Source organism: Genypterus blacodes, unplaced genomic scaffold, assembly GCF_046128005.1.
Source record: "Genypterus blacodes isolate CSIRO-AG114 ecotype Tasmania unplaced genomic scaffold, CSIRO-AGI_Gbla_v1 ptg000133l_1, whole genome shotgun sequence".
NCBI lineage: Eukaryota > Metazoa > Chordata > Actinopteri > Ophidiiformes > Ophidiidae > Genypterus > Genypterus blacodes.
Genome location: NW_027466935.1, coordinates 5,041,268 through 5,065,810, shown reverse-complemented (window position 1 = coordinate 5,065,810; position 24,543 = coordinate 5,041,268). Strand labels below are relative to the sequence as shown.

The 24,543-nt window shown below is 40.3% G+C and overlaps 1 protein-coding gene across 1 annotated transcript in view; it reads left to right on the top strand.

Moving 5' to 3' along the window:
• LOC143010993 (rhotekin-like) overlaps window positions 1–5,281 on the top strand; it is a 37,561-nt gene extending 32,280 nt beyond the window's left edge. Inside the window, exons 13-14 of the mRNA XM_076163636.1 lie at window positions 1,248–1,314; window positions 5,129–5,281. Of these exons, the coding sequence (XP_076019751.1) occupies window positions 1,248–1,293 (46 nt within the window). The 3' untranslated portion in view covers window positions 1,294–1,314; window positions 5,129–5,281. The remainder of the gene's footprint in view (window positions 1–1,247; window positions 1,315–5,128) is intronic.
• The last annotated feature ends 19,262 nt before the right edge of the window (window positions 5,282–24,543 follow it).

Below are 24,543 nucleotides of genomic sequence, written 5' to 3'. Positions count from 1 at the left end.
AAACGGGAAATCACACAGATATTTGCGGACATTGGATAGTTTGGTTGGAGAAGCAAGGATTAGCAAGAGTAATGGCACTTCATCAATGAAACTAAAGTCCAAGGACGCCAGAGTGTCTTTTCCCGAGCAACTGGCCTTCGTGTTTGGGATTTGGGCCGTCAGGTTTATGGACCTTGGGATTTCCTTTGCCATGTTGGTGTTTTTGCTCTGTATTATTCAGGTAATTTGCAAAGTTTGTTCCGCCACTGTGTTATTGTAACTGACAGCTGCGTCTGCGGTGTGTTTGTGTGCGCTGGGAAACGCCAAGATGAAGATTTGTACCAGTCCCTGCAGGATATAAACAGGCCGAGGGGCAGTGGGGGCTTGGAAGCCATGATGACAGAGGTGCTGTTGTCTCCTGAGCTGCTACATGTGAAGAGACCCACATACTGACACGCACACACACACACACACACACACACACACACACACACCTACACACATACATACAGATGAAGACACTGAAGACAAGTCCCCCCATGACTGAAGCACTTTAGAAATGCTTTACTTTTTGAGCAGTTGAATGTAAATGTTGTTTTATTTACAATCTCCTTTGTTGTTAACATAAAAGGTTATTTATGCTTTTCAAAAAAGTTGAGTCCAGTTGAGTGAGTCCACACACGTTATGTTTTGTGGCACAAAAGATTCATCTCAGTGGTCAGTTTTTGAACACCAAAATGTATTGAACAAATTGAAATACTGTGAACAAACTTTTTGACTCTTCATTAATATTTTTTCCTATTCAGCTACACAAACATCTTCAAACCACACAAAATTGTATTGTAAATGAGAGTATACCAGAGTCCTATGTACACCATGGTAATTTATTGATATGCCGCATAATGTCCTCCTTTTTGGTGTTATGGAAATGGTCACCCTATTTGAGAGTTATGCGCTAAACAAAAGCTCTCATTCACTCTCACATTCTGACTTGTAGGCAGTCCCAGTTGTTGACTGCTTAATTAGCTGCTGCCTTTGAAAAACAGACACTAAATACATGCAGAGCAAACTGAATGCAAGTTAATCTGCCAACATAATGAGATTTTACTGAATGCTTTCTTTGTTATCGTCTGTTGAGGCTGAAAGCGTGTTTTCTATTTTTGCCGGCACAGTGACGGTGTATTTTCTGAATCTTCAGGACCGCTTCCTGCTCAGAAACGTCTCCAGATGAGTCCAGTGACTTTGTACTTTGCCTTTGTCTTTCACAGCGTCTTCATGCAGCAGATGGACAATGGCGCATCAGTTCCCAGCTAATGAAATGATCCGTCATATCAGGTATCTGCAGAGGAAAAAGCAGAGCCGCTGGTGATGAAGCTTAAGTTTGACCTTGCTTACATAATTAGCTTTGAACCCTCCGCTACTAAAATGCCTGATCAGTGTTAATCTATATAACGGGGAAGAAAAGTGAGACAATAGCACAAAGAGGTGTTTATGTGAGGTGTGTGTTCACCTTGGTGTATCAATGGCCCAAACTGTACATCAGTGTGTGCGTGCATGTGTGTGTGTGTTTGCTCTTTATGCAGCACTTTTCAAGCAGGTTAATGCAAGTGTTATCATTATCTGAGAGTGCGGCATAATTAAGACGTTCCATCTCCTGCTTAGCTCAGCGTATTAGTGCTATGGGAACGCTAAATGGAGCATCGGTAATTTATCTTTAGCGCTTTATTAAAATTAGAATGTGGAGTAGGTGTTTTTTGGGGGGTGAACTTCTCGTTCTGAGGCTTTTTGACAATGCAGAAGGCCTCACTACAAGATATTTATTCAAATATTGATTTATTGACGTATCCAGTTATGTTTACATTTTTGCTGAGTGCTGTTTTTGCCAGCGCCCTGTTTCTTCCCACAAGGCATCTTCCTGTATTGTACATTCCACACTCACCTCTGCGTGCAAACACATCAGATACAAAAAGAACAACGCCCATGAAATGTCTCCCAAACCTCGTCGTTAAGAATTTTCAACAGCCTTTTACATTACTGTATTTCAACAGGATTATATCCCCCGCAGAATTATTCCACTGAACTCAAACACTATAAATATAGTGTTACTTCTGAAAAAAAAATCACTTTATTTCAAGGATGAGGATATTTAAGCCGCAACTTGGATTAGTGAGGAGTCGCACTCGTCTGCAGGGAGCAAACTCCGCTAAATATAGATCAAAATTCATTACCATTTTGCAGCAATAAAAATGGGTGCCTGTAGGACACAATGAAATGTAGGAAACAGGACACCACACACACACACACACACACACACACACACACACACACACACACACACACACACACACACACACACACACACACAATCCTCCACTGTAAACTTAAAAGTTACTGTATTGTTATTGAATACATTTCAGGATTCAGGACTTGGCACGAACACACAGCAGTCCAGCCACGCGGTAAGATAAATCGATTTTCAAAATAAGAATAAGTGCGATGCTCACTGAGGCTTGAGTCGCTGTGATTGCCATTGTTTGTCTCACATATTGACCCACAGCGACCAACCGTGGAAAGAGAAGCATTAATGTTGCCTCTACACTTTAAAAATTAAACACACATGCTGATGATTTATATTTCATAAGCTGGATGTATAATGCATTATGTTGTATGCTGTGTACACAATCAAAAGGTCATATATTGTTGCGTAGCAGCGTGCGATGTGTTCAAGGGGGGAGGCTTGTATGTTTGAGAAGACTTACAAAGGAACTATAAATGTAACGGTCAAACACGAGCTACAACGCTCTATATTTATGCATCAGTACTTGCGCTTTCCATTAATCAGGGGATCATGTTAAAGAATTCACATCTAATGCTAAGAGAGTCAATGTGTGTGTGTGTGTGTGTGTGTGTGTGTGTGTGTGTGAGGAGAGTGGTGCTTTATTAGCATAACATCAATGTCAAGCTTACATTCCTGATTTGAGCTAATCAGTATTCCCACTGTCATATTACTGTGGCACTCAGAATCTCTCTCTCTCTCTCTCACACTCACACACACACACACACACACACACACACACACACACACACACACACACAGGTATGTAGTCAAATCAGACATGTCCATATACACTGGAGTCACACTCTAATGGAATTTAGAAAAATATGAAAAAGCAGCTGCAAGAGTAAATTATAGAGGAGGCAAAGCTGAAGACAGAGTGCACATAATGCCTGCTGCACAATGTTGGGAGTAGGACGATGGTTATGGAGTGTATCATTTGGAATGCATTACTTACACAGAAGCACCCATACAGGCCTGTCATGCCACAGAAAGGGGACATGCAGGATAACAATTGCACCTTGGGGAGACTTCTAAGCCTTTCACATGCATTTGTATAACTCTGCCAAAATATAGCGTCCATATATGTTCTGAAAGTAGTAACAGTGTGTCTGCATGCATTTGTTTTCACTTTTTGCCCCCCTGAACTGAACTCTCTTTGGATTTGGGGTGACTCGCCAATTCTGTAGGAAGAAGCAGACAGGTTGAAGTCCGTCTCGTGCGTATACAGGAGAGTTAAATCTCCTTCAGCTCCCAGCGTGGAGTAATAAACCCATGCTGGAGTAAAGTATATTTCATTCAGCTTGACTTCATTGTGCTGCAGAACTCATAAAGGATTTTGTTTTACTATTCTTAATGAAAACATTGCCAATTTATGTCTTCACTGGCCTCTAATATCATTTCAATTAATTTGTTGAAACAAGGGGCAACAGGGGCAAAGCCTTTCTTCCCCCTTGGATATTGCAAACTGATTTTTACAGAATGAGTGCAATTTCGTATGGGATTTAATAGTTGTGTTGGATAGAGAGCATATGAACCCATTTGGAATCATCGGCCATGTTTAACAATACACCCCCAGAAGCTGCTTACGCTGTTCACTTGGGCAACCAGCTTATTCCTATTACTTCCCTTCAGGCTGCATGCAGTATTGTGCCAAGTCACATGCATTGTTTGCCTGAATGCTATGCAACTCAACATTAACGTCCAATACGTGCATTTGCTCCCCCAAAAGTGTGTGTAAAGCATGTTCATGTTGCATGTTATGCTCCTACTGGGAATGTATTATTCATATTCTCATTCTCATTCTCATTCTTATTCTTATTCTTATTCTTATTCTTATTCTTATTCTTATTCCTATTCTTATTCTTATTCTTATTCTTTGGTGGAAACATTTTTGAATAGTATTTTGCCAGTTGCAGTTGCACAGTTTGAGTTTGTTTTTTTAAGATCCATACATTTTCCCTATTGGCCTGTGCATCATAGGAGCCTTTTCTGGATCTGGGAAACCATCTCATATCAAGGAAGCAGGACCCAAACAGACTATTTTTAGGGACTATTCGCTGGTCCAAATACTCTCTAATGGTTCTGGAACTGCTGGTGAATCTTGCATGATGGATCATTGCTGAATGTGCAGACTCTGGTCAGTTTCTGCCAACCAAATCAGTTTTTAGGAAAATAATACTGACATATACCTTGATGCTGCACAAAACTAAACATAACAGCAATTTGTCTTCTGTCTGTCTCTTTTTGAAGAGGGTGGATATGAAAATGAAAATGTGGACTGAGAAGAAGTTCCAAGCCAGAGAGATGGAATTAAGTATTTCAAAAGATCTCATGTTTGGTCACTATGGAGCTCAGAATGAAGTCGTTCCAATAGAGAGACAGACATTCAGTATGTGTATGCAGAGGCTCAGGCAGCTTTCTTACAACAGGACATTTGCCAATTAAACCCAGCGCACAATGCTATCACGGCCTCACACACCACAGGAGAGTTGAGCTTGATCTTACTACCATTTAAATTATTTACCACTGAAGGTTTTGTAATTTTTTCTCTAATATGTCTTATTGCGTCAGTTTGTTTTGTATCTGTCTGTGCTATCTGCATTTAATTGCCCCATAGAGGGTTGGTAAACTTTGCCGAAATGAAAAAGGCAGGAGACATAACCAAACAAAAGTGTGTGATGAAGACCATGACAGCTGGGAGAAGTGCCGCTGTGAGTTTTTCCCCGTGTTTTTATAAGTATTGAAGAAGCAGTTTTTCACATCAGCATGCTCTCTGTGCCACTGATGACAGATTTTATTGGACACCTGCAGGTTTGGCATGAAGGGTGAACAACAGAAGGATTTTTACATCAGTGAGCATCAAGGTTAAGAAGCAGAACACGGAGCTGAAGGCACAGAAGCAGAACTGAGGTGGTTCGAAAATTCCTGGAAAGAGGCAAATGATGTGTAATTTCCTGTAAAAAAAAAAAAAAAGACCTCCCATATCCATATCCAATTAGATATATATAACACATACATAATACATTTTTATTGATATTCATTATGCTCTCAACTGATGTCGTGAATGCAGTTTGTTTTTTTTAATTCATTCACGATTTAAAAAAACATCTCTCACTTTACTTTTAGCGTTGAATAATTTAGTTACATTTTGTATAAGCATGCCCACAACTGTACTCATGACAACATGGCTTTTAATTAATGCGCTCATGAACACGTACTTATTTGTAAATTAAAATGATTAATATGTAGATTTGTCATGCAGGACCCGTTTTGTTCGTCCCTTGCTTAATGCTTTACAACATTCTAATTATAATCTACTCATCTGAGAGATATTGTTGTGTTTTTTGTCGACAATCACCCACTAGAGTTCGGCGTTATGAATCACTGTAATAAAAAGCAATGCTCCTGGTACTTGTGTTGCCCAGTGGAATGTCTCAAGACTGTTAAGATAAGAGAAGTTATATTTAGGTGAAACAGGCTGTGCGTGTGAGTTTTTTTTTTTTACTGCAAAATCCTAAACAAAGAATTCCCAATTACCTGATAAACCCTTTAACGTACACATAACTCACCATAATTAAGTGTTTTTTTTTATAATTTCTGTCTCCCTTGTGTTTACCTCCATCTCAGAAACGACACCGTGACATAATCTTGGAAATACAGACATCAGATATGGAATACTTTGAAAAGAAGATAACCACAATTGGACCTCAAGATTTGTAGTATTAATGTCCTCCAATAGTAGTTAAGGCATATTAATTGAGTATTTTCCACAGCTTCTGCACTGTATAGAGTTTGCCTGATGATGGCTATGACTTTCCCAGCAGCAAAGCATGATGGGGCAGTGGAGTGGGCAGCAAACTGACACATCTAGTCACCCACTTCACTGCCTTAGAGGATCAACAGCTTATTGTCTGACAGCCACTTGTACAGCAGTTTGTTCCCTGGCAGATAATGCATATTGCTTAGCTTTCTTCAATCTGTCGGGGGAAGCTGAAGCATATTTTTGATTCTTTGTTGTTTGCAATGCTCAGTGTCATTTTGATGCTTAGCAGAGTATCCTATCATTGTTTTCCGCTTGGCAGGCAGCTCACATTACATACAGTATATCGTACTTGCGCCACACTGCCTTAAAGCAAAATAAAAATCATTTTCACTTGTTTGGTGGTTTTCTTGTGTGGTTGTGTTCCCTAGTAGGCTGATATGTCATATTCTACTGCCTGGAAGCTATTGGACACTGCTGAGGCTCTATAATGTTGACTGGAAATGAGGAAAAAAAGGAGAGAATATAATGATTTGTGTAGTTTATATAGATCCCATAAGTAGGAGGCACCACAGGGGCACAATGTGTTTCACAGAGAATTCAGTTTATGGTTTCCTATCAGTATATAAATGGAATTTCAGCAAATTTTACCGAAAAAGTGTCATGAACTGTATATTTATTTACCAGTGGTGCGGGCTGCAAATTTGCTGAGTTGAGACATAAACAAAACAAAGAAAGACTCTAACGTCAGCAATTTGTGACTTCACATGGATTTGATCCTTTTCACAGTGAAAGACGCGATACCTAGATGAAATATTGTACAGGAAAAATGGGCACTGGTTCAAGACAAAATCTCAAACAAAGACATAAAAAGGTGCTCATTGGACTGCATGGGAAAAGATGAAAAGTAAACCAAAAGCATTCCGACTGTGCTCAAATAAGAAATGCACTCGCCACTGTGTGCAGACAGCAACCCCTTGCACTTTTGTGCTTCATTTACAATAACAACACACAGAACACTTTGCCTTCTATATAATATACAGTCTAACAAGTCTACCACTCTCTCAGTATTACTTCTCATAACTCTCCCATCTGTTTTCAAATACTAGGAGTCTAAGAACGACACATTTTGAAACCTTATCCCTTCAATTTAAGTCTTTAGGTGTGTGTGACCCCCCCCCCCTTCTATAATGGTCATATACATCCTTAACATGTGCCTGCAACTTATTTAATCAATTGGAGGTTTGTTTTTGATCCCCCTTCTTGCTGAACTGAGACAAAAGGAGGGACACTAGCACGAGACTTTTCTTCCGAGGAAAGAGACAACCTGTGTTTAGATTGCCCTCATCAATCCATCACTGTCAGCCAGGCTGTCACAGATTTCTCCAGCAGGTGAAACCAGCATGTGGGCGATGGAAACCACAACGCACAGGGAATATCACATCAGCTTTATAAATATAGCTCAAACTGATCAGAAACTATGATTTTTTTTCCAGTGGGTATTGATGTCATAGGGCAGCTGCAGTTGAAGCACTTTTCTTCTGCAAAACATTTCATGCAATCATTTTAAACAGGGACGAAATTAACGGTGGGACGAGATTAAAACATGTGAGATGCAGGAGAAGGTCCGGTGATAATCTGTACATGACATAAATACACAAAGTCAAAATAAAAATGGCAAAAAAACACATTATAACATTTCATGGGCAGAATATATGGCTAAACCGTCTAGTCTGTTTGGATTGCCTGTATGTTCAAATGCCGAGAAGCTATAAGTGAGCTGTTATGGCATTAGACAGAATCTTAAATGACTAGAATAACCCAAAGTCAATGCTTGTACATTTAAATCTCTTTAATGTGGCGTCATCATGCACAGGTTTAAAAGCAACATCCAGAGAGGGAATGAAGATGAGGATGTCTATTGTCTTAAACTTGCCTCACTGATACATTATGAGCTTTTACCTTGAGGGGAATCACATTACGAGGCCTACCAAGGTTTGATGTTGCTTTCAGCTCCAACAGTTTGTCTGAAGGGAGGATGTGGAGTGCAGTGAGATGAACCACTTTGCCTTCAGGCATTTTTAATGTGAAGTAATGACAATAGTGTCTGCACCGATGGTTTTTGATCTGTGAAATTAGAAATGTTCCATCCGAGCTCATTTGTATGGGGATATAATCTGAATCCAAAGCACAATTACAGTGAAGAAAATAAATACGGATCAAGCAAGCTTTATTAAATACAGTGCTTTGTTATCGTTGTTGAGATTTGAAAGTACAACATTCAAGGAATAAATGTTTTAGAGAATCAAAGAGGACAATTTAAAAAGGCTCTACACTTGCAAGCAATGCAACGTTTCTGTCACTGCTTGACCCTAAAGACATTACTGATGCAACTCTTAAGCAAAAACCTGTTCAAAGAGGATCTGGATGATGTCACCCTGCTGCGATGGCCCTCAGCTCTGCTCTTTAAGAAGTCACACTCCTGAAGTTATCATAGCACACTGTCAAAATACAAGTATTTCTTAGCCTTCTCCATTTAAACTTCAATTACTATTTTTATCTTCTGAAGAGTCCAACCATATAACCCATATTTAGTTTTGACACACGATCAGTGATTTTGCCTTCAAATAGGCTTCTTTATACCCCTTGGGCTGAAGCAGGGCCGTCAGTACGGGTGAGCCATAGGGGGTCGGGCCAGTAAGTATGAATATTAATAACATTTTATATGGCCATTTATCACATCACTTGCATATGAAACTAATTTGTATTTCTGCATAGTATTTTCTCTTAAAGATGTAAAAAAGAAATAGGTAGAGTAACTCGTATTGTGGCATTCAGGAAGTATCAATCAGCCAATCATGTCCATGTGCTGAAGGCCAATCATCCACTGGGAGCAGAACCCCTGCCCCTTTGCATCGATCAAAGGGGCCCTCTCAATGCAAAGGGTCCAAGGGTTCTACTCGGAGCTCCTTACCTATTTCCTTTCCCCTCACCCTGTCCCAAAACGCTGCAGTCACTACCACAGTTCATGATTATAGGTGAGGGTTGGATAGTAGAACTGTAAATTGAGAGCTTCACTTTCAGGGTCGGCTCTCTCTTTCGACACGACAGACCAGTTTGCCCCAACATAGCCGTTAAATGCACACACTCCAAACTACCTTGAGAACAGCAAACCAATTCACAATAGGGTCACCGCAGCTCAAGCACACAACGTCATCTATGTGTGGGGGCCTTAAGAGCTCACAGACACACCATAAATACACATGTACATATAAATCTTTCCTCTGCAAGTTGTGCTTCTTTGTCTTTGAGTTGCACAAACCAAAGAGGTAAACAAGTTTGTCCTTGTCTGTCGAAGTTATTTCCCAAATGATAGCAGTGTTTACAAAAAAAAGCACCAAATGACATTTGAATGATATTTGCATTCGGTACATAAACACAAGAGACATATGAAACATGTGATGGAGGAGTGCCAAATGTTCATGTGCATTAAATCACTGCCCTGTCTGTCACTATGGTGGAATATTACACCAACAGATGCACCGGAATGATGAATGTGCATCGATGGGGAAAAGAATCAGCATGAAAAATGTTCCTACGTAATTGTTGTGTGGATAATCGTTGGTTAAACTAAGATCCCACACAGCAGATGTTTTATTCCCGAGATAGGGAGCCTCATGGGGATGATAATGGCAAAGAACCTAGAGTAAGACAATACAACATAATCAATCTCTGTTATGGTGGTTAAGTTTTCTACCTTTGTTTCTTTGGGTGTGAATATAGATGGGTGCATTTATTATGTTATATGGATATACTATCTGAGCAAAATGACACAAGATTGTGGCCCAGCAGGAGTCAGGTGTTTAGATTGTCAGTCGGGACATTAATGAGGCCTTGTGGCTTTTCAGTTGCAAAAGTGATCAACATCAGCCATCACTGCAACCCTTACAGCTTTTCCCTGTCTTGACAACATGTCGTGTTCATCTTCCTCAAGAGCCTCAACAGTCTGCAAATAAGTGCTTTAAAAGTAGGCTTCCATTTGCCCATCTAGGGTTTGATGGTATTTACATCCTTCTTTAGGCTTGTTTACAACGGAGCCCTCTGAGCTTGTCATCTCGCAAACACCCAAACTCAGCTGATTAAGCTGACAGCATTGGAAATTTGCATATGTAAAAAGAGAGAGCATGTGCATGAGTTCTATGAAATGTCTGATTTCTGAGCTTCATTCTGTCTCCCCGAGGAAAATACACCAACATTTTACATCAATTCACAAACCTTGGAGTTCTCATGCAAAGTTTGGAATATGAGTCAAGCTGCAGAAAGCACATTCACACACAGTAGATTCCAGTCCAGTGTGTGTCCGTGATGAAAACAGAGACAGACAGTTGCTTGGAGAAGATTTTGGTGCCAATGTCAGAATAAAAGGAGACAATTCTCTCTGTCCTTTGTAAGCATTCATGTAGTACAATGTATTTCTCACCCTCATCTTCTTCAATGGCTCTTTGAAACCACTCCCTGCAATGTGAGATTCATGTGCACAGCAGACATCAAATTAATCTCCCCCTTATGAATTTCATTTCTGAGTTCCCCTCAAAATTAAAGCAAGGGCTCAAAAAGTTTTAATGAAAATGAGCGCTAAATTGTCTGGCAGTCACCGAGACCATTGTTTGATATCCTATTCAGTGTTTAATTCAAAGCACACCCTTGGTGGAAAGGGGATCTAACCCGATGGACAGGACCTCAAAGTGGCATGTAGCATAGAACAGTGGGTAGAGTGAGAAAAGGGAAAGAACAGAATGTGTTAAATGAAGAGTAATTAATGCTGAATATGGAAAGGAAAAGGGGGGAAAAAGCCAGTCTGCACTGCTCCCATCCAGCCTCGTGCTAATGGGAATATGATTGCATTTTCTCTTTTTTCTCCTCATGAAGGTTCTTTGTCTAATTCAATCAATACTTCAGGGCATTCAATGCACTCTGAATGGATGCTCTGAATGAGGTAAATCAAAGCGAAGCGATTCAGACAGCAAATGCAGCCTGCTCGACCTGCAGTGTAATTAAGTGAAAAGCCAAAGAATGTTAAAATGCTTTATTCTCTAGAAAGCCTGCTATGTCGGTCCATTATATAAACAGAAATAAAATCAAAAACTGGGGACATTTGATTATTTTGTTTTTAGCAGAGAATGTACGCCGGCGCCAGATAAGGTGTAAACCCCCCCCCCCCCCAAAAGAAAAACAAAACAAAAGACTCAAAGACTCAACTGAAAGCTAAATTTTATCCCGGAACTATTCGCAGCAGGAACTTCTCCCTGGCATTCACACTGCGTTTCAATAGCAGTGAAGGAAATTGTTCATGAACAAAACCTCTGGGTCCATTATGGGGCTTTTTCCTATGAACAAAAATAGGGAGCTTTTGTGAAAAGGTACCTGCAGTGTGAATGGCACTTATGCAGTGCATACGGCTATTATAGTTCCCAGCAAAGCCTCCTCAAAACCACGCAATGCAAAGAAATATTTGCAATTTCATGGAACAAACCTTAACTTATAAGGAAAAGCTGAATCAAAAAGTTGCTTCAGGGTCTAGATACATTGGAATTAATGATTATCTTTGATGATTTGTACAAAATGTCAGGAGCCCATCGTCTGTGGCAATGAGCGGACTCTTCAATATGTTGCTGTAAGGGCTAATCAGTCCTGTGTGGTTTGACCTCAGCCTCAGTCAATGCAGAAGGGCAAATCAGTGGCTCATCTTTTGCGCTTGTGTGCCATCACTGTGCCGTTCTCCAACTCTCCTCTCCAGTAATTGTGTTTTTCTTTGCACCTCAGCCATAAAATTGCTTCTCTTTGCCTCTCAGCCTTCCAGGCCCCTCCTCCCCTTGTTTCATTTGCTCCAGATGTTTTATCAACGTCAAGTGATTTCTCCTATGAAAGCCACATAGCTCCGGGTCTTAAGGGCTTACAAGCTGCAACAGGACTTTTTAGACTGCTACAATCCACCCCTTGAAAGAAGTAATAAAAAATGAACAACTTCAGATTCTAAGCCGAGGTGCTGATGCAGGTGAACATTTCTCTTTATTTCTCAAAGGACATTATAGGCTGCGGTTGCGTTCTCTGCAGAGATGAATATGATTTGTTACCTTTCAATCACAACAGCTCAAAAATAGCGCAGATATATACACATACCGTCCCATACATACTGTACACAGGCATCAAATCTACGGTGTCTGTTGCAAATGACACCTACCAAAATTCTGCTCAATGCAACACATAAGCACCCCCCCCCCCCCCCCCCCCCCCCCACACACACACACACACACACACAAACACCCTGATGTAAGGCATTATGTTTAAGCCGTTACATTAGCTCAGTCTTTTGAAGGCTAAAGATCAAAGTTAAGCCACTGCTTTTCCATTCAAGCTGCATCGGCTGCTGCTACCTGTACGTTCCTATGGAGGAATGGGGCATTCAGGGTTTTGTCTTGGATGTGTCTGACACAGTGTCGTGTTTGCCAGCCGACATGTGTCACCTGACCTTTCAGCCGCTTTCCCAGGGTTTGCCAGGCAACCTCACCTGCAGTCGCTGTACTGCTGATTTGCTGGGGTGTGCTTGTTCATTTGATTTCAATCTGTGTATGACAAGTTGAATCTGTGAAACTCATATGATGAAAATGTACTTTTTTGGTATCTCTCCCAGACTCAAAATACCGCTTATGTCTGTCAAACATTTAGTTTTCCTTTCCGACAGTGTGAGAGCTCTAGAGTTGAAATCATTTTATCCGAGCCTATAATTTACTTTAGTAAATCTATATGTGGTAATCTTCCCTCCACCATTTAAATTTTAGGACTTTCCTGCCAGTTCTCCTTTGTCTTTAGTTTTGATATTTGCCTGTAGATGTGATCCATTATCGAGTGTAATACAAGCAATATTTAAATGCCTTATATTGTAATGATTTTCCAATCTTAGCTCAAATCCACCCGTGGGGGGGGGGGGTTACATTAGTGAATTACATGAATGAACCAAAAATGTCCCACCTAATCTTTTCACTGGCCAATTTCCCGCTTCCCCTCTCTCTCTCTCTCTCTCTCGCATCGTTTCAGCTATGGATTGCACCCACACACCCGCAATCCCCAGTCATGCCTTGATCCATGAAGACATGCACACAAACAAACACACACACACACACACACACACACACACACACACACACACACACATACTGATACACAGCCAATGCTGACACAGCTGGCTGGTTGGGCAGATAAACAGACGGACCCCTAATCTCAAACAAGACACAACACAGTGCCTACTCATTACCAGGGAGCTGAACCTGCAGGGCAGCAAAACTATGCAGGTCACATTCGGTCCCACATACATGTATACGACCTGTGTGTGATGAAGAACGTCCATTGAAATTCCTGGCCATGGCTCTGGCTTTAAATAAGCACAGAGGTGTGAGAAGAGAATCTCTGTCTCCATTTAAAGTGAGTAAAAACTTCACACCCCCAAATGTCATTATGCTTATCCAGCCCCTTTATCACGGCTCAGGAATTACTCAGTCGGGCTGCAGTCAGATCACATGAGACTGGAGATATAGCCTTTTAAGAAAGAAAGAAAGAAAATAAAAATAAGACAGAATAAAATGCCCGCTGCCACTTTATTGCCTCGCTATCGGTTTCTCTGCTAAGCTGCCACTTTCACTCAGGCATGCCCAGGGTGTTTTGAGCTGATAAATTTAACTAGTATACATCTGGGTGCTGCAGAAGGAAAGAGTTCAGTTCAGCCCAAGAGATTCAGGGGCTCCAAAGAGGATTACAAGGTCCTGCCACCGCCACTGCTGTCAGGGCCAAAGGACCCTAAGATGGAAACGATCACCATTAAATGTAATTCTGTGAAAAAGAGGCCATGATGAATTAGGAGTAGGAGAAAAATAAAGAGTAGTGCCGGAAACTTGCAATCTCTCACAAATACCCCCCATCAGCACACAATAGATATTTAAGTCCAGCCTGGGGTCTTGAAATATTTTCTGTGAAATCATCCACTTATGGAAGGAAGACAGGATAGAATGAGTAGTCATAGATAAATGTATAATGAACTGTCGGTGAAGGTTGATCTCAGTCATGCAGGTAGTCTGGGGTATGAAATAACATATTTAAATGAATGTTTCACTATTACTGCCCAAGAAAAGGGCTGAATGATAAACCAGATTATGTTGGAGGGAGATAGATGTTTACACTTTAGGGCAAGATTGCAAAGCTAACCACTCTGTGAATAATAACACACATAATACTTACCAACACTATTGCAATTGGCTAAAATCAAAAGCTAATGCAGACTGGCTTTTTTAATACGCTAAAATGTCTCCTGCAAGGAAGAAGCTGTGTGGTGCAGAATACTAACATGAACAAAAAAAATTGCGGCTGAGCTTCCGAGGTCACGACCTGCGACGGTTCAGCCAAGACTCAAATCAATTCCAATTTGTCACATCAACATTCAGGTGTCACATTTGCGCGCACAAAACAGGAGCAATTTGTTGTATTTGAAGAGAGACAAAGAGGATGTGCGAGGTCATTGCTGACACATTCACGTCTCGGCTATGCAAGTCATTCTGGATGTTTAGTGTCTCCACTTGCACCCCCATCGGCAGGTAGAACCTGGACAGCAGCAAGTGGATGGTTGCTGTGATTTTTGATTGCTGAGCGTTGCATATTTCTTTTGACCATCTCAGCAGATCTCCAAAGTACTGGATGTCTGGATGCATGTTCAGAAACTGTCAATCATCTCAACTGAATTTGACAAAGTTGTTACAATGAGTGACTTTGATATTCACAAGGACAGATCTAATGACAGTGTGGCTCGGGAATAATTTGCCCTTTTGGACACTTTTGAAGTGTGGCAGCACGTCAACAAACCCACACATAGTCATGGACACACACATTGAACTGAAAAGGCCGTCCTCTCTTTATACTGATGTGATGAATCAGACCACTATTGCATTTTCTTAAACTTGTCAACAACATTTGATAAATTGTTCAGGACTGCTAGGATTACAATTATACAAATTATAATAAAACTTGATGCTCCTTGGAAAAAAATACTGCAGTAGTTTAAACCCATAAGAAGGAGTGCAGAGGAGCAGAGATCAAATGGAGAAAAACAAAGCTCTAACGTCTCCTTGACATATCTAAAGAGAACTAACAGCTATCCAATCCTCTTTCTTCAGTAGCCCCTGAGCTCCAGTCTTCAAATTTAATGAATTTGAAAAATTACTGAATATTTAACTGTTGGTCACTGTCGGCCTCTGTGCCACCAACACCACTTCATAATAAATTAAAATAACAAATTTAAGAACAAATTTTGGGGTAATTAACCACGAAATCTTGAAGAAACAGTGAGACAACTTAAACCATCTCCATGTGCACTTGACATTTTAACCTCCAGCTTTTTAAACTTGTGTTTTAACTGTTTTTCAGAGGAATTACTACAAATTGCGAATGTATCACTTCTGAACTGGAGAATTTCCCAAAAGCATTAACAACCGCAATTATCCACCAGGGGGCCAAAGGCCAAAAAACATTTTATATCCATTTTTTTAAATCCTCTTGACAATTGGACCTGACAAAAATGAAGGAAACATATCAAACATACTTTTATCTTCACAAGTTTGAACATTTCCATCTACTTGCAGCAGCATTTTATCTAAACTACTGCTTCTAAGGTCTGTGTATGCCAGTGTTTACAGAGTGCATCGGTCTAAATTCAGTAGCATTATCGCCTGAATCACAGTAAGCATACGGAATAAAGGTAAAAAAATGTCAAGACCTTTACATCAAGGTTATGGTTCCACAAAGCACTTACAATGAACAATGAAAATAAAACAAGCTACTGTGTATGCACTTGAACTTACACAAAGGATCCTTTCACATACACACACCTTTGGTTTTCCATGAATAAACAATCTGTAGCCACAGCACCACAACATTGTGTGGATTAAAGGTCCTCTGTGGTTGTTTGCCTTTTTAATGGCATCCTAATTATCCTTTAACCCTAATTAACCTGCATGTAGCCGGGCTTGATTAATCCTGCACATTGTTGGTCCACTGTGGGGGCAGAAATCAACTTCCTCACTCATTCTTTGATCAGCTTTCTGCCAAAGCATCACACACACGCGCACGTCTGCCTGTGAGTGTGAGTGTGTGTGTGTGTGTGTGTGTGTGTGCAGAAACCCACATGTATGTTGGTGTAAATGAAGGGTCATGTGCAAAAATAAGTCAATATGTTTATTTTTTTAATTGTAAAAAGAGAAAAAAAATTGTAATTCACATGGTGTAAAATCAATAATATTAATCAAAATTGATGTTGTGTTAAAATAGAAAATAAATCTTAAGTAATAAACAAAACACAAATAATATACAGCTGGATTGATCGGCCATGATTTAGCCTGGGGAAAAATACTCTTAATTTAAAATCTACATCGATCAAATCTGTCAAAGACCACGTCAACCACAGTGTGGGTTTGCTTTCCACAGGTGCTCCCACCTCCCATTTTGATTTATCACACACAGCTTGAAATGCAGTGATACCTCAGTGCCACTAAGATCTGTGAGGCACCAATGCTCAGCAGTGAAGCACATCACAGGTCTGAGATCTGAAGGTCCAGTACCTGGGACCTTCTCCGTGGACTTTAAAGGGTTTTCCCAGTGTGTGGTTAGCTTTTCCCATCCTAACACATGCTGAATATACTGTTTTATTTACTGTACAATATGGTGGAGAATAGTAATTTGTAATATTTGTGTAACAGAGTAAAATAATATTTCATGTTTCTCCAACAAGTTTTAAATATGTCTTTTAATTGAGACCGGGGGGAATGTAAGACATGCAGCCAATTTCTCTCTCTCTCTCTCTATCTCTCTCTCTCTCTCTCCCTCCCTCTCTCTCTCTGTCTCCCTCTCTCTCACTCCACATCACAAACTATCTTTGAATTTCATGACATTCATTAAATGTCAAAGATGGAATCAATGAGATAATATGGAAATGTTCTCCAATCATCTCTCCACTCCACCTCCACAACCTGAATGATCAAGTCCAGCATCAACTTGACACCGCCTTCTTCTAGTCTTCTAGTGGTGTGTGAAGAGCAAAGACATGCAGAGTGCCATCAGTCAGGGTTCCAAGTAGTCAGGACACAAGCACGTACCAAAAATCATTCACTGCTTCTGTTCTTTCCTCTGTCAGACAGGAGACTGGGGACAAAACTGATGGGGAGTCTGAATCAGATGTCTCACCATCATTTATACCAGCTGATTTTGTCTCAGACATCCCCTGTTTGTCTCTGTCTGTCTGTCAATGTTCCCTCTCAGCAGGAGACGGTAAATAGAACTTCTCCAGCACCATCTCCACTACTTTTAAAAACCCAGTAAGGACGGGATGCTCTCTGAGTCTCCCACGAAACTGATACTACCTTCTTCATCCGCAATCAGGGTTCTCTATCAGAGCCTGACGATGCGTTCAATGCATTGTGGACAGAGACAGAATATCCACACCCCTCAGCCCGTGCAGAGTGGCAGGCATTGTAAGTGGTAGGTGCGGCACTGGTGCCTCACAGATCTGTGGTTCAAAGGCCTCTGGGACGTTTTTGTGTTGAGTTTGCGTGTTCTCCCAATGTGTGGGTGTGTTTTCCTCAGGCGCTCTGTTTTCCCACCATCCAAAGACATTCAGGTTACACGAAAACAACAACAACAACAAAAAACTCTTAGTCCTCTGTGGACGGTGGAGAATCCTGGAGTTCAAATGTGGATCAAGATCTAGAGTCAGATCATCTCTGTGATGGCAGCAACCACATTGATGTTGGTGTTTCACTTTCTACTTAAAATATACAATATATATATATAAAATAGGTTACATTGAATTTTTCTTCTCTCTCTTTTGTACCCAAGAACTCTAGATATTCAGTGTATAAGTCAAATCTTAATTTATGTTAACATTTAGGAGTACGTACCAAATTAAACCCACATCCTTCACAGTGACCTCTACATGACCTTACCCGTCCACCAGCGTCAAAATTAGTCCCATTATGGTCCCTCTGATGTATTATTCTCCGCTGCCGAACGCTTTCCTCGCTTCATTTTTTCCATTTCTTTATTTTATCATTCCTTGTTTTTCTTTCTTCTAAATTCTTGTTCTGACTCTTCGTCTGAGTGGAGGCAATTTTCTCCATTCAATTTTTCTCTCCTCCTTATGACTGAAGTCACGAGTCATTAGAGAAGTCTGACCTTCTGGGAAAGGTCTTGGGTGAGCAGTGATAGAGTAGGCTTGGCCCATTGAAGAAAGCTATGCTGTAGCAGTATAATAGGTGCAGCTCTAGTCCAGGAAGCAGACTAATGGTCCTCAACCTCCATGTGCCATTAGCCTGAAATAAAGACTGGAGGGACAAATACAGACTAGAGGGAGGACAAAGTAGTTGACAAGTAGTCTCTTCTACCCTGTTTCCAAGCATACCAAGGTGATATTGTCTGTAAGTATGATAACTGGAAATATCCTTGGAAACATTTTACAGGTATGATGTTACATGACTGTTGATACATGCTGATGATACCACACACACACACACACACAGTTAAAGCAGCAATTAACCTTTTTTCTTCACAAGCTCTCTGTTCTCATCCGTGCAAATCCATTCACCCGTCTACAGTTGGAAACCCTGCAATATCAGAGTGAGTCCATTATCCAAAACACCTCATTTGATATTGATTTGAGCATAAAATCAACAGAAGGGTGTCTGTAGGAGGTTGGCGCGGACGTTAAGTCAACGCTGCTGTTTTCAGGAGTCCATGGAGTCGAGTTACTGGTGCTGCTTAAGGAGCCAGAGCCGGTAATAGAACCACGCCTCCATGTCTGTGACTTAATCATATCTTTGTGTGTCATTCCCAGATTAAAATACATCCAAACTACTTGTGGGTATGACAATGCAGATCTTTCTATTCTCTGGTTACTGGGTGTAGCCCAGCATACAAATCCTGAACTATACATACTTACTGCACTGTAAGGTTGAGGTGAACGAATTAATTTTGATTAAGGCCTTCAGTATAGAGATTATTCCAGGGGCTTTAGTGTGGAAATGTCAGCCGTGATGAAAAGATACGTACTAGAATTATGTTATGCCTTCAGATGAACCATTCTAGTCTCTTTCTAAACAACTGTCATGGCACTGGCACTCTGTTTAGCATATTACTGCTGATCAATTAGCTGTTGTGTTGATTAATTGAAGCCTTAGTTAACCCCAGCAGACCTGCAGTGGACGTTAGAGGGCAGCTCCCATGATACTGAGATAGTATTGACCGTATTTGGGTCAGCTCACCTCTTGTGGGAGCGTAATATGTCTCTGCACACTCACGGTAAGAGAAACCTCCTCTGGTGGTGACATGTGTGCTCTTATTCTGAAGTGCATTATTGAATAGCTGTCCGTCATAACATGCTGGGGTAGACAGATCTCCGGCACAGAGAGCTCTGGCACAGGCAGAGAGCAGATGGTGCTTTTTTAAATTAATGACTAACCTCAACATTATGCTGTGTACACATCAAAACAGGATCACATATCTCATCAGTGGCTGGACATGGACATGAAATTGCCCAATGCATTTGCTGAATTTATTCATTTCTTTGACAGTGTGTGTTTCAGGCGAGCATTTCTGTGTTCCTCATTCTCTAAAGTGATTTTCCATATGTCAGAGCAAAACAATATTCATATCCACTGTACTTTGATTTAATGACCTGGATCGGTCATTGAGCGTCTTCTTTCTAAAGTCTATCACATTATGAAGAAGAATATTTTTGTTCACTGGCCGCTAGACACTGAGCATGCTCACTGGGGCCTATAGGCCTATACACTCTGTGAATGTTTGTTGCTGATGGGATCAGGATGCAACAATCTCCATGGAAGAATGCTATCAATGCTATGAAAGCTTTCACTCTCAGAACAAACATTATGTCATGCTGCTCTGTGTGATAGTATTGAGTCAAAAGGTATTCAAGTCGGGATTGAAGTTTATTTTAAATGCCATAGTAACTGTTTGCTTCTTTTTTCCTCCAACAGAAATAGCTCTGAATTCGTTGGCAGATTTCAAACTGTAGCTTGTTGTGTGGTTGTTGTGGTAACTATTCTGTGTGACAATGACTACTGTATAATCGTAGTAACAACAATAACATCATTATGATAAAAGGAATTGTTATTATTCTTATTATTCTTATTATTCTTATTATTCTTATTATTCTTATTTCATAATTATTCTTCATGTCTCAATTAAAATGTATTTATTCCATGTAACAGCTTTCATTACGTTACACAACTTGAAGAAAATGCAAAAAATAAAGGAACCAGCGAATTTAGAGAAGTTATCAGATTTACCACTGCATATCAGTACATGATGCACTATAAACAACATTAAAAGAAATAGAAATAGATAGAAATAGCATTGACTTCAATACGTTGTATGCAGGCTTGTGCCACAATTTACTTCTTAAAGCTGAAGTAATCGATTCGACACACCATTACAAAGATCCCAAATGTGTTATTTAGTGCCTTCTGAGAAACTTTAAATGCATGAAAATACAGTATTGATTGTGAGTCGAACTGCCAGGACGAACTGCAAAGCAAAATCAGTAATGTCAAGGAAATTTAAAGCGCAACTGTGTATTCATATACAACATGAATTTAACTTCAAAAATGCATTCATGAGTACAAAACATGCTTTCAGTGTTTTAGAAATGCAAACATCAACAAGGTCAATAAGCTCACAACATCACAAGGAATTTTTTATCAAGAAATCAAGTCGATTGTATGATCATAGGCATGCCAGGAATACTTTAATGCAACTATGCCTCCCATTCACAATGAAGAACAAATGGAATTCGAAATAATTTGACGACTTGAAAATCAAAACACATTCCGTACCACAGATATCAAATAACCGTGAATAACACTTCTCTCTGATATGTTAGCCGACGTTCTATTTCTGTTCTATTCTATTCTTTCTGTCATTAGCTGTGTGGTGAAGAACATCACTAATCGTAGTGAAAATTACTGATAAAAGACTGATGGTGGGCTAATTAGAGCAAACATCACAGAGTCTAAATTCTCAGGAGAGAACCGGCACATTACCACATCGTTTAATGGCTCTCCATATATATCCCATAGATCAACCATGTCTCGCTTTGCCACCTCCAATATGTAGAGGAGCATCCTGCTGAGCAAAAGGTATTCTTTGTTTATAAAACCCAGTACATCCTGCTGTTCATACCTTGCCCTGACAAAATTGAATTCCAATAGAGCCATCAGTAGCTCTGTACTGGCGAAGTTCAAAGGCAGATATGTAGTAGCAATATAATTGAATATAGATAGTTTAACACACCTCATCCCCACTTGCCCACGAGCCACCGCCCCGGAGTTTTCCTCCCTTACTCAATCAACTGACACACTCAGGTGCACAATCCCTCATCAGCCTCCTAAGAGTTCAACTTTCTTTCCATTTCACCATTTTAGGTAGCCATTTTTCTGCCTGTGTGCATATCCTGACTAAGAACCAAACATCTTGATTTAAAAGTAGTGGTTCTGTCATATATTTCATATGTCTCATTTGATAATTCATGTCATTTTATCAGTGAAACAGTTATGTTAGTTTGGAAATGCTTTAGATATATAATAGAATTAGGTTATGACGGAATGTTATTATGAATTTGTTTAGCCCCTGACAACCTGGATTCCTTATGTGGCCCCCGAGATGAAATAGTTGCCCATCCCTGATCCCATTCCAGGCAATATACTGAGTTACTACTACTTTCACCATTGAGAGATTGAGCAGGACTTGGTGGAGGTCTGTACTCAGATTTATGCTCCTGGTCTTATATCCAAATACCAATATCAAGTATGTTTTTTGCGGCCATGTTATGTGCAAATGGGGCTTGGTGGTAGAGTTGTCGTCTCTAATTTAAGGCACTGACAAAGCTTTAGCTTAAAAACTAAATAGGCAGAAATTTGACTACATTTATTGCACATCAAAGGCTTTGCTGCTGTGTTTGCAGAGATCCCTAAGGTATATCAAGAAGAAGACACTCAGCATTGAGCATTGAGTATGCAAGGACAGAAAATGCTCCTTAAAAGCACGGTGCTACACGGTGGAGCATTGTCTTTCAGGTACACATACCAAGGTGTTGGTTCTCCTGGTGACGATCAAGAGCTCACTTTAACCCCTGCTTACACGTACCTTAGTTTGCTGCCGTGCACTTTCAGACTTGATTGTTTGTCCAGCTGTTGTTAGTGAATCTAAGCCTGCCTCCATTGATTATCTGGCTGGGCCTTTCGCTCTTATTTGCATTATCTTTACCCAGACACTGATCATCCTTACTTCTATTTGTTCTCTTCTCTGGTTTTTCCCAGTCATTGCAGCCTTTCTTTAACCTCCCCACAATGCCGAACACAGTTTTATAATCTAATGTAACGTTTTATCCATAGAGAGACCATGGAGAGAAAACTATCAACACCAGAAACAGAAACTGTATCTTAATCCCACCTACATTATATTAATATCCCAACTGCTAACACTAGCATCCAAATACAGAAACAAATGCAGGCAGTGGTTTTGCTTTACACCCTTGAGAGAGAATAACACTGAATGAATTTTCTCCACCGTCTGTAGAGCAGATACTGCTTTTCCCCACATGACTGCAACAGGACCATATGTAAACTCCATTTAAACATTAGTGAAAATGTAATTAGTGTTTAGGCATCACTAAGCATCAGCTCAAGTCTAATTCTTTCTCCTTTCCCCTGTCTTCCCTCTTACCAGTGCAGAATAAACAGATCAAGAAAATGCATACAGGAACCAGAAAGCTTTGCTGCACTCTAGCTTCAGCCAGGCTTTGGTTTCAACACAGTGTGCAGAGCTTATTCCTGCCTGGTGTTTTGAACTCCAGCATTACAGGAAAGATATATGCGCCCCCTCTGCCACGGTCATCAATTATACCGCTCTCAGCGCTTATGAACAATTTTATTATTAAATGTATCTTATATTCAGTCAGCCATCATCAATATAAAAAGGCTACATTAATCTTCCAGTGTCTCTCAAATTGACTGATTGCCTTGTCTCCTATACCCTAAGTGAATTAATAATGTAGTCTCATGTCAGCTTAAGCACCTGAGAGGAGAAAGGGAATTAAGGAAACTGATAAAGATGCATTGTACAGTCCATTACAGACAAATCAGCAGCCTTGATTTAATTCTATGATTAATATGTATGATGATGAACATAGGAATATTAAAGAATATGAGGTTCATTTTTAGGACCTGAACTATGTGCTGCATGAATATCAAGTAATGACGATCAAACGTTTACTTGGCAGGACCAGGCTGGTGGAGGTTTTTGGCATATGCATACACGCATCCCTGCACTCTTTGAAATTCATGACAGTGTTAAGGCCCCTGGATTTAATTAAACCAATTCAGGCGAGGTGGCAAACGGGATTGGTTAATGCATTACGCTGAACAAGGGGGAGGCAAACTGGGAGGTCATAGTCGCATGAGAATCTATGCTGCTGAACCCGCTGATAAAAAAAGAATAGTCGATGGAGTTTGCAGAGGAATAAACAATGAATATATCCCCGTTACTATATATGTATGTGCATGCATGGTCATGTACCTGTATTAGCGGGATATGTGGAAGAGCCAGAGCAGACACACTCCATCCGGTTAGTGCAACTGAAAGGTTCCATCCTTTCAGGGGAGAAAGATTGAAAATGTTTGCCTGTTCTGTCCTCTGCAAGGCTTATTTCTAATTAACTTAAACCATCTCTCCTCAGCACATTAGATCTGGGCAATTTAAAGGAGGAGATATTGGGGACATCATTTTCGTCCCCAGCTGATAGGTAGCAACCATTTTTACCAAGGCTAATTTGGAGGAGTGCACTTTTGTCACTTTTATCTGCCAGTCAGTCAGATGATCACTGAATCATTCCATAACTCTCTTTTCCAATGGACCTTCAAACTTCATCAATGTTCGGGAAAAGGCCGGCACCAGTTTGTGAGAGTAATCTAAATACCTGCTGCACAACTCAAGGAGTATAAGTAAAAGTTTCTATATTGTGATTTTCTGGCAACTCCGCACAGATAATGTGATTAGGGAGGATTTCTTAAACCAGGTTCTAAACTGATCTTTGAATGCAACACAGCATGAAATTGTCGCGTTGTAGGACAAAGTCTTCAAGTGCTAAATTATTTCCACTCAAGCTCAGTTTATCAGTCATCATAACATGTTTTAATGATTCTGTTAGATCTACCAACTTGTTTGGAGCAATATGCGACTTTCGCTTCATTCATATTAGAGAACTTAATAGAATCCCGCTAGGAGATTTATCACGCAATTTCTTTGAAAACAACTTGGTCGGTTGCAATGTGTGCCCTTCTCTATATATTTTATATAT